General features: G+C 33.4%; 2 protein-coding genes across 2 annotated transcripts in view; one reads left to right on the forward strand and one right to left on the reverse strand.

Moving 5' to 3' along the window:
* Positions 1 to 16598, forward strand: part of LOC111061900 (guanine nucleotide-binding protein G(o) subunit alpha) — a 131785-nt gene that overhangs the window by 74599 nt on the left and 40588 nt on the right. The gene's annotated exons all lie outside the window — the stretch shown is intronic.
* On the reverse strand, positions 8583 to 14607 carry LOC120349996. Its single transcript, XM_039421855.1, has 2 exons — positions 14461 to 14607; positions 8583 to 12172 (listed from the first exon to the last, which is right to left on the reverse strand). The coding sequence occupies exons 1-2, from the start codon at positions 14493 to 14495 to the stop codon at positions 9118 to 9120; spliced, it is 3090 nt and encodes a 1029-aa protein (XP_039277789.1). The 5' UTR covers positions 14496 to 14607; the 3' UTR covers positions 8583 to 9117.

Consider the following 16598-nt stretch of genomic DNA (forward strand, 5'->3'; position numbering starts at 1 on the left):
CGAAAATCGATTCACTTCAGTTTCATTCACTCACCACTCTGCTCTAGCACAGCTCAACATTTCACTCTGATCGCTTCCTCTATCTTGTGAATGTGTGGTCACAGACTTATCCAATCGAAAACTCAGAAAATGGACTTACCCAAATTTTTGATGGAGTACACTTCCTCCAAGTACCTTAGTACATTCTTCAAGTTGTCCAGTTCTTTATCTCCTGATTATACCCTATTTATTTCATATGAATACAAGCACAAATCATATACAATGATTGGGAGAGGACTTCGATGAAACAGTCGTCAATGACACATCTAAAAATTGTTTTGTAAGTGTAACCCAAGGATAGTATGTAGGGGTTTATACTACTCTTTTCTTTTGCTGAGGGTGATGCCCACATGAGCTCTAGGCTTGTACGTGGGTAATGAGGTGGATGATAATAGAAGATGAATGAACCTACAGGTTTAGGTGGGTCCCAAACCACCGGGAAGCGATTTCACATCTCATAAATCATATTTAGAGAAGCTGGCTCAAGCGGGGTCACCCTTCCAACGGGAGTACCAGGCGCATAATTCTTAACTTATCTAAAGCGCAAGCACTCAGTCAAACCGCTCCCAATACTATCCTGTACCTTTCTTTTTTCTTTAGTGCTAGTTTTTAATGTAAATAAAAATATAAATCTAAGTACCATTTTTAAATTATTATGTCGTGACGAAATCATTTAAAAAGGGTACTCAGATTTATATTTTTTATATAATTTATATTTTACATTCTATCCTATACCTATATACTATCCTTATACTATACCTATATACAGTAAACCCGTTCAGAGTATTATATTGAATGAAAAAAAAATGTTTTCAGTAAGTATAACTCTGTATAACGTATAGTGTTTAATTCACCATGCTCCTAAAAAAAATTGTGCTTCATTGGATTATGGATTGTATGGCGAGGTGGAATACCCGTTCCGTCTCTCCACCAATACCAATCGAAGCCATCCTACAATTTACTGTAAAATGTATATAGATAATAAAAAAACAATGAAGTTGTACAGTCAAGGTGTGTCAGAAAGTTCCTACCTGTTTTGTACCACACAGCACACACAATATGACAGATTGACCATTGTCAGTATGTGACAGTACGACACAATGTGTCATACGGCATACGGAGCTAGTTGCCCTAAATACAATAATATGGAGCATCTGTTCTGTTTGTCTACGGTTGTACGCAATGACCTATGACGTAGAAAGCTGGTTTGGGATGCTAGGGTAATGCACTGCCTCTGTGTACAAGGATAGGACAAATCAGTGTTCTGCGTCAAAACATATCACTAGCCACTAGGCTGGCACATTCATTTACATTTTGGAACTCACTTGAGAAATATGATTTCAAGAAAGAAATCTATCAACTGTATATTCTAGACTACTAATACTGTTCTAGGTGTAGCAGATCAGTAAATTTTGGTGTACATGGATAACATTGGTGAATTTATGAAACAAAGATTGAAAAACTTGAATGACTTTTTAGAAAATGATCATTAAATTCTCCCACGACTGTGAATTATTAACTCACTCACCAATCAAGTAGCCTAGTAGCCGAGAATAGTCATATATTGGTTTATTGATGACTTTCAAATGTTTTTATCATTAGTGGAATCGATCGAAACCAAAATCTGTGATAAGTTCTAAATAGTGTGATTGTCTTTTCAGTCTCAACATTTTATAGTTTTTTCAAAGTTTGGAATTTTCCAAAGATTTGTAATTAATTCAATACAATTTAGAAGTATTTTTTCAATTTAAAAATGATTTTTGTGTGTTTTATCCATCTATTTATCTATTTATAATTTTTACAAAGTAGCACTGTTCGGGAGAGAAAAACTAAGGATACCGTACTCCTTGTACTATTTCTCTTCCAAATTTAGACAACTTTTTAAAAGTCCGAAATAGGGTTATGGTTTCACTTTGAATTGTAAATTGAGTGTGTAATTGAAGAATGTTGAAGTGACACATAAGCCAGCTACATTTGGACTGTTGTATAAATTAGAATTGGAACTGTTTTGGGCTTATAAGCCTGTCGTACTTATCTGTAAGTTGTGTAATTCTGAATGAATTCTATGGTGATATAGTACACATTACCGGCACAGAGAAAATATAGAAAGAATATAGACTATAGTAATAGTACGATAATAGTATAACAAATCTACAGTATTAATAGTACTAATGGTACCATAATAGTAGATAAGTAGTTTACGACAATCCTTCTTTAGCAATAAACAAGTCATGAACAGCAATAATGTGATAGCCTGGCCAAACCTTACAACCAAACTTGAGTGACCTTGTAGTTTGAAAGCAAATCGAACTGATGAAATGAAAGATGGTGTTGACAGTTTTCCTTAACCAGTATGAAGTAAAGATAGCCTACATAAAAGTTGATGAATTTAGTTGACCAGCGCTGCCTGTAAAGCAAATGCGGTCACAATAAATAGCTCAGTTTATATGATTCTAGTTTGCTTGTTTTGCTTCCTGAAAATTTGTGTCGCCAGTAAATAACTGGATTCAAATTCTCCTACGCTGAGTTGGTTAGTTGGCTCACATACTCGACAAATCTCATTTCAATGTGTCTCCCATTCATTGATTCATTCATGCAAAATGCGTGAAGTCTTTTCAGTTTCCTGGCCAGGGCAGTCAGCCAGCAATTACTAGCAGAGGGGGGGAGGGGGAAGCGGGGAATGCCGCCCCTTTGCATCAATTGGGTTTATTTGTTTCTCTCCACATTTTAAGTTATGTTGCTGAATTAGCCAGCTTTGTGAATAAATCAGTGGCGATCTCACAACTGTGTGGTGTATACCATTCAAGTCTGATTTTGTAACGCACTTGTGCAATTCTCGTCTAAAAATACAACAGTGAAAAGACTCTCTGGATATTAATAGAATAGGGAAGAAACTACTTTACTTATTTAAATAGCTTAAAAATAGTGCCGCGCTGTATGAATATTGGTGTTTTGCCATCTTTGTAATAGATTTGATTCTCCTAAGGCCGTTGCACACTAGTAGTTTAAACTGGATTGAATCAGCTGGTTTAAACTCAAAATGGATTGAATAGCAAAAATGAAACATTCTATTGATTTCAGCCTTAAAGTCTGTGCAAAGGCTAAAAATAAACTTTCTACTCGTGATATTTTTCAAAGTTTTTTGATTTGTATATCATCAAGCTACCAAAATGAAAAAGTTTTATCAGGAAAACATTTTTTTCTGATCATTACTTTTTGAGATATGAGCGTCTAAAGTTCGGATCTTTGGGTCAGAACATTTAAAATTCGGTAACAGAACATTGCAATTCGGTAAGAGTTAAATCCATGAGATTTAGAGGATGGGTTCTTCATGGTATTGTTGATCTAGTTAAACAGAAATTTTCTGAAAATATCCATTTCTAAGATAGTTATTCAATTTACTAAAAATAAGCAAAAATAACTTTTGGTTGAGTTATTTTTGGTAAATTGAATAACTTTTCCGAAATTGATATTTTCAGAAAATTTTTGTTTCACTAGATCAACAATACCATGAAGAATCCACCCTCTAAATATGATGGATTTATATCGTACCGAATTTGAAATGTTCTGTCCCAAAAGTTCAAACTTCAGTCGCTCATATCTAAAAAGTAATGATCGGAAAAAAATGTTTCCCTGAGAAAACTTTTTCATTTTGATAGCTTGATGATATACAAATCGAAAAACTTCGAAAAATATCACGAGTAGAAAGTTTATTTTTAGCCTTTGCACAGCCTTAAAAGCTTGCTGGTTCTCTGTAAATGCCACTGTGCAAAAACGTGCTTTACCACAGATTTGCTAATATTAGTTTACCTCCAATATCATTGACAGCTATTAACCTATCAAATATAAAGTTGGAGTTTCAATGTTTGTTATTGTATGAAAATCATAACTGATAATAATTTAATGAATAATTATTGTATGAAAGATATAGCCTTATAATTGCTCAATTGTAGAAGGAAATAGGTAATAGAGAACATTACGATTCCAGTATGTTTGGAAAATGTTATTATGTAAAATTTTAGCTCAGAAGCTAATCATGCTACTTGCTGATTAATTTTTTTCTCTCTTCCGTTCATTATCATTATGAGTTCAGTTATCATAAACTCACATCCTATTCTATTATCATTTCTCGGCTCTAGCATGTAAAATTTCATCTTTTTGCATAAGAGCTTTCTTTTTAATAGTCATTGCCGATAGATCCAAGTCCGTAATGCTCCTTGAGTTACATTACCATACATAATAACCATTCTACGTTAGGATTGCAATGGAGAAAGATAGAACAGCGTTGCCGATTCTCTGCCTTGCCACTGCCTTCTGTAGAGGATAGCTGATATCGATATACTGTTGTAAACTTGTAATATTTTAACTGTTCATTCTTGAAACAAAAATGAATTATATTTTATTCGTCAAGAAATTATATTTTTCAATGGTTAAATAATACATTTTCATGATTAAGATCAAATAATATTTTGTTACTTAATTATTTTTCTAAATTGTTGAGAAAACATCTGGAAAAGTTGCAGAGCTAGAAAAGAATAGCACTATCTGCTTTATCGAATGATAGACAAGGATACCAGCAACAATGTCGAGGTTGACATTATAATGTGGACCTCACTATAGATGGTTTATTCTATAGATTGGCTCATAAGTCAGTTGACAAATATGCATTCAATGAAATAATACACAACAAAACGGAATACATTTCTAATATTAATTGTAGTTGGAATGGATTTAAGGTAATTTAAACCCAATAAGTAAAGAATATTCTTGATATGTAATCCTCAAGATATATAAGATGTCTGCAAACTGAGTGGTTGTCTATTATTAATTGTAGTTGGAATGATGTATTTGAGGTAATTTAACCCAATAAGTAAAGAATATTCTTATTTTTAAATTCTCAAGATATAAGATTGCTGTAAAACAATGTACCTAGAATACATTAATGTATTCTACAATAAGGCATATTATTCATACAATAAGGCATATACTACTCATCGAAAACGAAGACTCCGAAAATGGGAAAGAGAAACAACGTAGCTGGCAACTTGAGTAGTAACATCATTGGAAAGAATCACGTCGAAATAGTTGCAATTATTTATGATAATTTTATACATAATTATAATTTCATGACACTTGAAATTTATTTTAAACCACAGGTAACATACCTATTTGTTTTCTTCCCCTATTTTATAGGTACATTGCTGTAAATTGAGTGGTTTGGTTTGTAACAACAGCTGACCTTATAAAAATAGGTGACTTGCTGACTTTAATTGCTGACTTATAGGCCACTCTGTATTTGTTCTCAACTACTAAATATCGGGGACCGAGCTTCACTCTGGAGTACAAAAACAAAAAAAAATTATAACAAAAGAAGAAATTATAATAAAATTCATACAGACATTTTCTATCTAATCAAAGTAAATTGAGATTAATTCCCAGAGGAATGCAAAAATTTCCTTCACAAAGGCCCAGTTACACAAAAGCCGGTTAAATTTTAATCCTGATTAACTTCACGTGAACCAAATCAGAGAAGACCATTTCAAAAAGATGGATCTACTGGAATTAATCAGGATTGAAAATAACCCGGCTTTTTTGCAACCGGCACTAAGTACCTGATTGAATGATTACAAAATTTCAACAGCTGAGTCATAACTTCGACACAGTCCCACACACATGAACTCGCTCACTCACTTCTATTACTAACAGACGACGAAATAATTATTATCAGCTGTTTTTCCAAGGATGAATAACAATTATCCTTTTAATGTCCTTCAGCGAGTTTTCCCAGGGATGAGACCTAGTGCAATCGAATCTTTATATTATAAACCTACTATGTTCTGAATTTTGTGAGAATCGTTAGAGCCGTTTTCAAGATCCGGTGAAATACAAACATATAAACATATAAACAGACACCTTTAATAAAATTAGTAGAATTGATGGTGATGTTGTGAAATCTCTCCATAATAAGAAAACAAAGATATTGTCAAATTTCACTAAAATTTTTTTAGTGAAATTTGACAATATCTTTGTTTTCTTATTATAATATAAACAAAAGTTGCTCGTTCATTTATTTGTGCTGGTCTATATTTCTTATTGCTCAATAAGAATATATTTCTCATCGAAATAGTAACTGTAAACTGTAAGAATATATTTCTTATTAATTGTGTGTAATTACAATTAAGAAATTACTTTATTATCATTCTACTATGAAATTATCCACTCCGTCGCATGATTGCAGTTCTTTGTTAGCTCTATTTGCTCGATTTGGAGTAAATGTGGGAGAGATTGTGGATACTAAATGAACGAGTAGGTCTGTTGAATAAACAGGCAACAGGTGAATTTAGTAAGCAGCAGTCTTCTATGGCTTCATATCGGTTCCACAAATGACACATCAATGACCGCTCAAAAAGTGTTATCGGATCTGAGCTTCACATTTTGTACACGGTACTTGTTGCATATTGGTTGGCTGTTTTGTCAAGAAAAAGTGTGGAGACTTGGTGGTAAGGGGAGGGGGTCAAAGTCTGTAAGCTGTGCCAAAGGTTTCACTCATCAAGTGCGAAGTCCCACAAATGCACACAAACAGCAATAATTATTGTCGACGATTGACACCAGTGCTTCCAATAGCAGTATAATGAGGTCCACGTTATAATGGTGGTGGAAAAACTTAGGAGGAAAGCGTTGCCGATTCTCTGCCTTGCCACTGCCGTCTATAGAATATAGCTAATACCGGTATATCTGATGAGATATTAACTGTTCATTCTTGTTTAAAAAGTTGAAAATGATCAATTAAATTTAATTTCCTGAGAAAATATATTTTTATTTATTTATTTCAACAGAAGACAACAGGCATAGCCCAAAACTGTCTTCTCCCAATTTTTTACAAATAAAAGTTTCAAAAAGAATAAGGTTAAGATTTCACTTTCACTTCAAAAAGTCCAATTTCCACTTCACAACTAATGAATTAACTAAAAATTTTGAATTTTGATATTTAAAAACTGATCAAAAACAAAAATATTTCACTCAAATCTCTGCAGATTGAAAATTTTTGAGTAATTTTGCAAAATTTTGAGCCAGAATGTTTTGAATGATTTGATAATAAATTTTCATAATTGAGATTGATTGATTAATTTGTTAATTAATTATATCTCTGCATGTAGCTGATACCGATATATCTGATGAGATATTAACTGTTCATTATTGTTGAAAGTTATCAATTATTTTATTCGTCAAGAAACAATATTTTTGAATGATTTTATAATAAACTTTTATAATTGAGATTAAATTATTTGTTAATTGTATTTCTACATTGTTGCAAAGCGATCTGGCAACGTTGCTGAGGTAGGAAAGGATAGCGCGCTATCTGCTTTGTCAAATGATAGACAAGGATGACAACATCAATGTTAATCAAATACAGCCATTATAAAGTGTACCTCACTGTAGAATCTGTGACATCATGTACATTAGTTGGTGGTAGATGGTAGTTTGGCCAGTTTCTTTGGGCGTATCCGAATTTTTCACAATTCTTCAATATAAAACATTGAAAAGATAATAGTAATCATGAAGATGTAGGTTAAAATGATGAACGACAGGATGAACGAACTTGAATAGGCTACAAATAATGTGTAGCTCTGTTATTATTCTTACACCTTCTGTAAGTGAAAAATATGCAGGTAGATGTTGAATGGAGCACAACATTGATTATTCTCTTCGAGAGATTTCAAAGGACGGTGGTCCAGAGCAATGAATAGAGAGAGTTCAGATTCAGAGTGAGAGAGAGGAAGTAATAGAGTGAGTGAAAGAGCTCGTTACAGGAGATAGAGGAAGTGAACAAATCCGTCCTCTTATTGGTGCTTCCGGAGGGTGCTATACTGTTCTCGACTCGTGTTATTGTTCATAATATTAGAGTCTCACAAAACCCAACACAAACTCATACTAATGTACAGCTACAGGTTAACTGAATCAATTAATTTATTCATGAAAGCAGTAAATCAGTTTCCATTAATATAGTCACTGGTATTAATATTTTTTGGTTTCATTCAAATTCAAATTCATTTTATTGAGCCAAAAAAGAACATACAGGCCGGTAGATCATTTATATACAAGACAAACAGTAGAGGACCGAGTATAGAGCCTTGAGGAACACCTTTTGTTACATTCAATTTCTCAGAATCTACAACTGATACACTACATTGATACTCCTTACTGGAATTCATTTATTTGAATACTATACTTTCTAGTAAACTGTAAGCTAGAGAAGTAGGTTGTCAAATTCATTGTTGTACTGTATTTAATTATTATGCTGTTATAACCTTAAACTGATTCATGATGTGGAACAAAGGATGTGGAATGATGATGAATTCAGAGGTTGGAATAAGAGATATAAACTATTTATTGACAAAGAGTAATAGACTACAGAAATAATTCAATAATATTTCAGTATGAATTAAACTGAAAAAAAAAACAGTTAAAACTGACTCATGATGTGGAACAAAGGTTTGGAATGAGAGGTTTGACGTATTTAGAGGTTGGAATAATAGAATGGAAAGAGATAAACAGTTTATTGACAGAGATTAATATACTACAAAAACAATCCAACAATAATTTAGTAAGATAACAATTCATTTGCATACAATCAATAATAGAATTTTACATTACATTTAAACTTGAATTAGTTTGATTGAATTTCACATGAAATTTAAACTTGAATTAGTTTGAAATTGCAGTCATGAGATTGTTTGAGAAGAGTGTGTTTTATTCTCAAAACCCTCTACAAACTCAATTTTCTATCTCACTGACTTTCGTTATTCTATAGTGAGAAGGAACAAGGAAGTTGGTCATATTTTTGTTTTGAATGAATTGAAATTAGAACATCTTATATTCATAAAAAAGCTACTGTATTTTGAAAATACTCAAAAGTTTTGTCTTTTACTTTTGATAAAAAACTTGTCTTGGTTTGATCAATCTACAAGAGCAATATTTTATGTAACTTTCAGGATAGAGAACATCCTTTTCAAAATGCTTCGTTCCATTCTAAAATTGTTCTAGAATTTGGAAAAATTCTTCACTTTTTATTGTGTTTTATTTGTGAATTTGCTTGGAGACAATGTTGGTGATGCATTTAGAGTTGGTGGTACCAGAGCCTCCAAGGTTGTGCGTGACATGTCTGGTGATTTTGTGGCAGTTGATGTCCTGATTGCATGGAGGGGTCACAATCACAGAGCGAGTATTCTCAATGCAGTCGCCAGTCCAAATGTGCTGGTCTGGAATTCCATGGCAAACCGGGAACTTGTGCTCGTGAGAACAATTTCGCTCAACAACAAATTCTTGATGGATATTGTTACCGCAGGGGGGAACAGGAGGCAATGAATACAGGAACCAAGGGTAAGGGTATTCCCAGAAATTCGGTTTCAGATACTGTTGGGTGACATCAGGAAGGACGACACCAGTTTGGGAACATGGTGATCCATTTGTTGGTCCTGTAAAATATGGTGGGATACCATAGTAAGGGTAAAATATCGGCTGATAATGTTGATTTATGCTTGGTACAATTGGGACAGCAGCACTCACCTCTGGTGTAATAGTTTTCGAGCATTTTCCACATCCTCCAACACTTCCTTCACCTTGTTCAACATAAACCACAGGTTTATCGTGTCCATGATGGTAAACTAGATGATGGTTAAGTCCATGAATGTGATCCACTTGGTCATGTCCATGAATGTAATCCACATGGTCATGTGGTACAATTGGGACAGCAGCACCACATCCATTCACCTCTGGTGCAATAATTTTCGAACATTTTTTACATCCATACACCTCTGGTTCAACAGTTTTCGAGCATTTGTCACATCCAGCAACACTTCCTTCACCTTGTTCAACATAAACCACAGGTTTATCATGTTCATGATGGTAAACTAGATTATGGTTATGTCCATGAATGTAATCCACATGGCCATGTCCATCAATGTAATCCACATGGTCATGTCCATGATGACAATCCACATGGTCATTTCCATGATGATGATCTACATGTTGATCTATATGGTGGTCCAGATGGTGATCTATATGATGATCTACATGATGATCTATATGGTGATCTATATGATGATCCACATGATGGTGATCTACATGATGATCTATATGATGATCCACATGATGGTGATCTAGATGATGATGAACATCATGTTCAACATGATGGTGATCTGGATGATAATCAACTTGGTAATCCACATGTTGGTCATGTCCATGAATGTAATCTACATGTTCCACATGTCCATTGTGGTAATCGGCATGTTGGTGATCTATATGATGATCCACATGATGATCTATATGGTGATCCACATGGTGATCTATATGGTGATCCACATAGTGATCTATATGATGATCCACATGGTGATCGACATGGTGATGATCTAGATGATGATGGACATCATGATCCGCATGATGCTGATCTAGATGATGATCCACATGGTGGTGATCTGAATAATGATCCACATGATGTTGATCTTGGTGATAATCCACATGTTGGTGATCTAGATGATGATCTATGTGGTGGTGATCCACATGATGATGGTCTAGATTTTGGTAATCAGCTTGATGGTCTTGTCCTAATGTTTCATATTCTGTTGATGACTTTTCTGAGGCAATCACTGTGGATGCAGAAACATCAACTTGTTTTTTCTCCACTTCTGTACTTTTTATGGAATGCTCAGTGGAAACCCCTGTTAAATAACCAGAATTCACTTGGGTTGTATCTGCAATGGATTTTGAATGAGCACTTGTTTCTCCAATACTCACATTCGATACTTCCTTATTAACATCAGTGGCAGAACTAGATACATAGGCTTTGTCACCATGATGATGAATGTCTGAATCCACTCCATCTGCACTGTAAAAAGCCAGCTCTGAGTTTGAATCTACAAAAGAAGAATGTGAATGTGAATCTCCATCAATTTCAGTAACTTTCTTCTTGGAGTCTTCTGTTACATGAGTCGTTGTCTTCTTTATTTCTTCCTCTATTTTAATTTTTCCTCCTTTATGAGTATCATCTTCATAGTGTATTACATGCTGAACTTCATGATTATGGTGTTGATGATCTTGATTATAATCATCTTTTTGAGCTTGATGTCCATGATTCTCGTGCTGATGATATTCAATATCTTCATGATGTAATACTGGTACATAATGGTCAAGATGTTCTCCATGATGAATTACTGGCACGTTATGCTCATGATGTTCATGAATTACTGGCACATAATGCTCATGATGTTCATGAATTACTGGCACATGATGCTCATGATGTTCATGAATTACTGGCACATGATGCTCATAATGTTCGTGAATCACTGGCTCATGATGCTCATGAATTTCTGGCACATGATGTTCATGAATTACAGGCACATGATGCTCATGAATTTCTGGCACATGATGCTCATGAATTACTGGCACATGGTGTTCATGAATTACTGGCACATGGTGCTCATGAATTTCTGGCACAAGATGCTCATGAATTACTGGCACATGGTGCTCATGAATTACTGGCACATGGTGTTCATGAATTACTGGTACATGATGTTCATGAACTACTGGAACATGATGCTCGTGAATTACTGGGACATGATGTTCATGAATTTCTGGCACATGATGTTCATGAATTACTGGTACATGATGATCATGATGTTCATAAACAACTGGGTGTTCATGATAATCTATTGGCACATGATGCTCATCATGAATTACAGGTGGTATATAATGCTCATGATGTTCTACTGGTACGTGAATTATTGGCTCATGTTGCTCTATCGGTACATGATGCTCATGATGTACTATTGGCACATGATATTCTCCATGATTGTAATCAACATGGTCTAAATGTTTCTGACAACCACAGGGCGATACAGCATTGCTGTTGTCTTGGCCACTGTTCCTGATGGCTTCAATGATTTTGGACAGGCAGATGAGGATTTTATTGTTATTGCATATGTTGCTCCTCAAGCTCTCCAGATCGTATTCGGAAATGTCAGCATCACTGCAAGGGCTGAGCACTGGGCCTGGTGGGCTAGGGGAACATGGACATGTTGCTGGCTTGGTGATGATCGATGATTGAACTAGTGCAATCAGGCTGACTCCCTGTAGCTGAAAACGGAAATTGAATGGATATTATCCTACTTCACTCTTTTACTAATATATCTTTCACAGATAATTTTTTATTTCAATTTATTTATTTCAATACACATCTCATTAAATACAAAATTCATATATATTTTAATCCCTCTAGCTTTTAGCTATTTGAGGGATGAATATATGAAATGAATAGAATTTCATAAATTGATTATGTAAGTGGTGGCATAACCCTCCAACTCTCTAGCAATTATTTCGTTATAATTGTGTATCATTAAAACAATAAATTGATAAATTGGACTAAATTGATAATTAGACTAATTAGACTCTTTTAGACTAATTTTCAATCAAAATTCGGGAATAGAAAAGTAAGGGATATAAGCCTGTATGTCCATTCCCAATAATTTTATGATTATATGTTTTTGTCACTGTTCAAAAATAAATAAATAATACAGTGATATGCTTCTCAGAAGAACATGAATGAGTATAATATCTCCCTACTCCAAATTAAAAATTATATTGAAAACATAGAGATAATCTCAAATATCATAAAATTGAACAATATCTGTGTGTTTCCATTATTAAAAAGTATCACTACATCTTACCAAACACTGTGCCATAAGGAGTTATAGTTATACGTATCTTTTACTAAGGCCTAATAAAAATAGATGTAATCTCAGAAATTTCTAATAGTGATGGAAACAGTAAACTTTTCCAAAATTACTGTATTAAACAAAATATGATATTAAACACAATAATGAGACTAGTATGGTACCTTAATTTCTGTTCGAAAATTGTCAATACCTCGAAAGTTGATTAGTTTGTTCAGAGAGCATTGTTTTTTCTTAGGTTGATAGCTTGTCAGTGATTTGGTCATAGCAAGGATAGTTGGATAATGTTTTTTTTATCAGATAATAGTCAGTCATTCATGACTGATGTCAGATAGCTGGTCATTCATAATAAAATAGTTTAAGCCCCCAATGCAATTTCAAAGCATGATTAGTGTGATAGATCTCACAACCGTTGTCCTTCCACTGATAACAGCTCTTCAATAATTGAGAGAAGAATACTCTCCAGGTTACTCTTAAGACTGCTTCAATGAATTATATGATGTTATTAATTTATTATAGAAAGTTTTAATTATTTGTGGATTTGGTCACGCATCAAAGTGAAGCGAGATTGAAATTAAAATTACGATCGATGGTAAATAAATTTTACTCTTTAGAAAAATTTCACTCGATATAGATGTCCCACATAGAGTATTAATATCATGGATAATATGGAAATGTGTGTTATATGATACATAATGAATAATATGGAAATTCTGTGTTATATACTGTAGTTTTAATTTAGAATGGATGGATCTAAATGATTATTATCATGATTCGGTTTATTGATGAATACGTATTGGTCTTGGGACTCCATAGAATTTCGCTTCTACCATACTGTACTTTGATTGAATTAAAGTTGGGAGTTTCACGACTATTATGTATTATTGCGAAAATTTTATTGTTTCAACTCAGTCTTTATTACTTACTACTCTTATTATATCTTTTACTTTTTTCAACCAAAAACTGAGTTCAAACTCAGTAATGAATACAGTACTTTTTCTATCCAAGAAAATTGAATAAATAGGTTTCTTCCACCCTTTACAGGCAGAACTAGTATGACATTCCAATCACTAAACGTTCAGTTACTAGAAGCTGTGTAAGATGATTTCATACATATATTTCAACTCCTTCCATGAATTGATCCTAAAAATCTAAAGGTGAATCTAAACTTGCCTTTGTATTTTCAACTTTTGTAACTTATATTTTTACGACAAATATAAATACTTCCTGCGTAGTCGATGTAATCTACAGTCAATTCCTGCTAGTCCATTCACATGGGGTTAGGATAAAACCATCTTATACAATTTAGTATAATAAGGTTTCTCTGACATGGGTTTCAAAGTAACTTATCATTTCACCGTTCAATTTCTGCAATCTTTTCCACAAAGCTTCTAAAATGGGCATCTTTAATCAGAACTATCGTTTAGAATATCGGGAAAATATACTGATAACAATATTAAAAATAATGCGTAAATAGTACATTCGTCAATTGATTTTTTTTCAAAAACGTCCCGTATCCCTGCGCCATCCGCCATTCTGTATTTCCAATTCAATGTACTGTTTCATGGTCCTATTTATGTTAATATCGATTCTAATAATTTAATATTATCTCAATCCGAATACCTTGTAATTAAATTGGTATTCATACTTAGCAGAATAATTCTTATTCAATAAAATATGCCTTTTTATACTCACAACAATTAATGGCAACGTTGGTGGCTTCCCCATGGCTGTAGCGCATGCGAAGTCATTCACAATCAACTGATGAATGGATGAACCCTCCTAGTTGATCCGTGTTTAAATAGACAATTAATATTATCATCGCCTTGTAAAACTTCTATCGAATCTGTCATTTTTGAATAGTTATTGCAATAGAACGTGAAAATCTATATTCAAACTATCGTTTCTCCGATACTCAAATACGGGATGAGGAAGCTTCCCATTATTTTATTGAAACATTCCATTTTAGGAAGAATATTAAGTATATAAACGTAGATAACGTACATAGTTTTCCAAATTCGGCTGTAACTATTTATTCAGCTATTCTAGTCTTATAATTCGACGGAGGTCAATATACTGTTTCATGATTCGATATTATTATCCCACATCTTGTAGTATTGCGTTACACGTTCCTGTGAGATATCGACCAGCACCGTATTTACACCTTCAAAGCGGTTTCCAAATATAGATGAAATAATTGATTCCGCAACAAACAAATTTGAGCGAACTTTGGACATGCCTTATCATCAAAATTCGGCAAGAAGAATTAGCAATGTTTCCAGCACCACGAGTCCGTGTAGAAGACTGTACTACAAAAATATCATTATTGTAAACAATGTTTTCCATGTGTACCGGCTGTTTTTCCCCTTCAGAAGTTCTTTCAACTTGAATAGTTATTCCAATGTATTGGGATGTATTGAAATGAAATTTATTATCAACTACAATATTTTTCAGATTGAAAGTTCTTCGAGTTGTCGGACCCATATTTCCGAAGGTGTAACCTGTATTAACTACTGTAGAATATTGAAGAACCGGTATTTTACTCAAATCAAATCAATTTCGTGAAAACCTCTTGTCTAAAATCATACTAGTCCTGCTCAAAAACTAACAGAAAAGACCACCTAAATCAATGAAAATACTTCTCTTCTGTCAAATTGCTTTGTAGCGTATATATCATCAATTCTAATCATTGTTTGATTGTACGTTACTGTTGAAAAACACGTTAATTTTGAGACTGGTAAACGAATACTTGCAATTTCTATGATCTAGATAAGACATGTAAGTTAATATTGAATTTCCATGAATTTACAAATTTTTTATGTTATAATTGTTCAGGGGGTCATTACACGATCTTATAAATTTAGACAATATTATGTGGTATTTGATGTTACAATTGAAATATTGTCATTGAAATGCTTCAAGATGAATGATGTGATTTATGCTTTAAGATGATTGGAAAGCACTGACACATTGAAATAACGTAAATGTATTCGTTAAACATCTCTCGTTTCGGATGTGAATCTCACACCAACATTAAATTCTAGTAATCTCTTACTTTTACTAGATCTAGAATGATCAGCTTGAGTTAACATTGAAGATTGGATCATAAACATCCTATTTAGTATATATTTATTCATTTCTTGTACAAATCACTATAATCTATACTATTAGAAAGGAAAGAACTGGCTTATAGACGAACGGTATAGGAAATTCACGAATGACGCATCATCATGTCTGAACTACTGGACTGAAATTTTGAATATAGATTCTCAATTTACCGAGGATGGTTATAGATTAAATTCAAGAGGATCTCAGTAGGTCCAGTTTGTCAAGTTGTTAATTAAACCCTTGCAGAACACGGGTTATCTACTAGTCATAATACAATAATGACCATTGAGGAAAAACTAGGCTGAGCCTGCACCATTTCTCTCACAAATTTTGATAAAAAGTTAATGGTGTCCAAATCTTTTCTAATGTAAGGCTATAAAATCACACACCACTTCTTCGCCACTCAATTTTTGGTCCAGAAATAGTTATTTGAAAATGTTGAAGGTTGACGTGAAAAATAGAATGAATGAATGTTGTATACGTTCAGTTACTCAAAGAATTTCATATGAAGTGTGTATATTATTACTTAATTACTCTTCAGCTCTACTGGTCGCTACAACCCTATATATTATTAGTATATTTAATTTAATTTTTCACTAGTTTTAATTCAATTAAATCTCCTTATCCTCAACAATTTAATTGATTTTTATTTTTAGGATTTCCACTATTTTTGAATGCATTTGCTTGTGTTCTGGGTACGGTACCAGAGAAACCAATAAATTG

Source organism: Nilaparvata lugens, chromosome 2 (assembly GCF_014356525.2).
Source record: "Nilaparvata lugens isolate BPH chromosome 2, ASM1435652v1, whole genome shotgun sequence".
NCBI lineage: Eukaryota > Metazoa > Arthropoda > Insecta > Hemiptera > Delphacidae > Nilaparvata > Nilaparvata lugens.

What these genes read in the sequence shown, in the direction of transcription:
- LOC120349996 (XM_039421855.1), bottom strand. Translation starts at nt 14,495, where the DNA reads ATGGGGAAGCCACCAACGTTGCCATTAATTGTTGT. An exon ending in ACGTTGCCATTAATTGTTGT is followed by an intron (nt 12,173 to 14,460) that starts GAGTATAAAAAG and finishes TTTCCGTTTTCA; the next exon opens with GCTACAGGGAGTCAGCCTGA.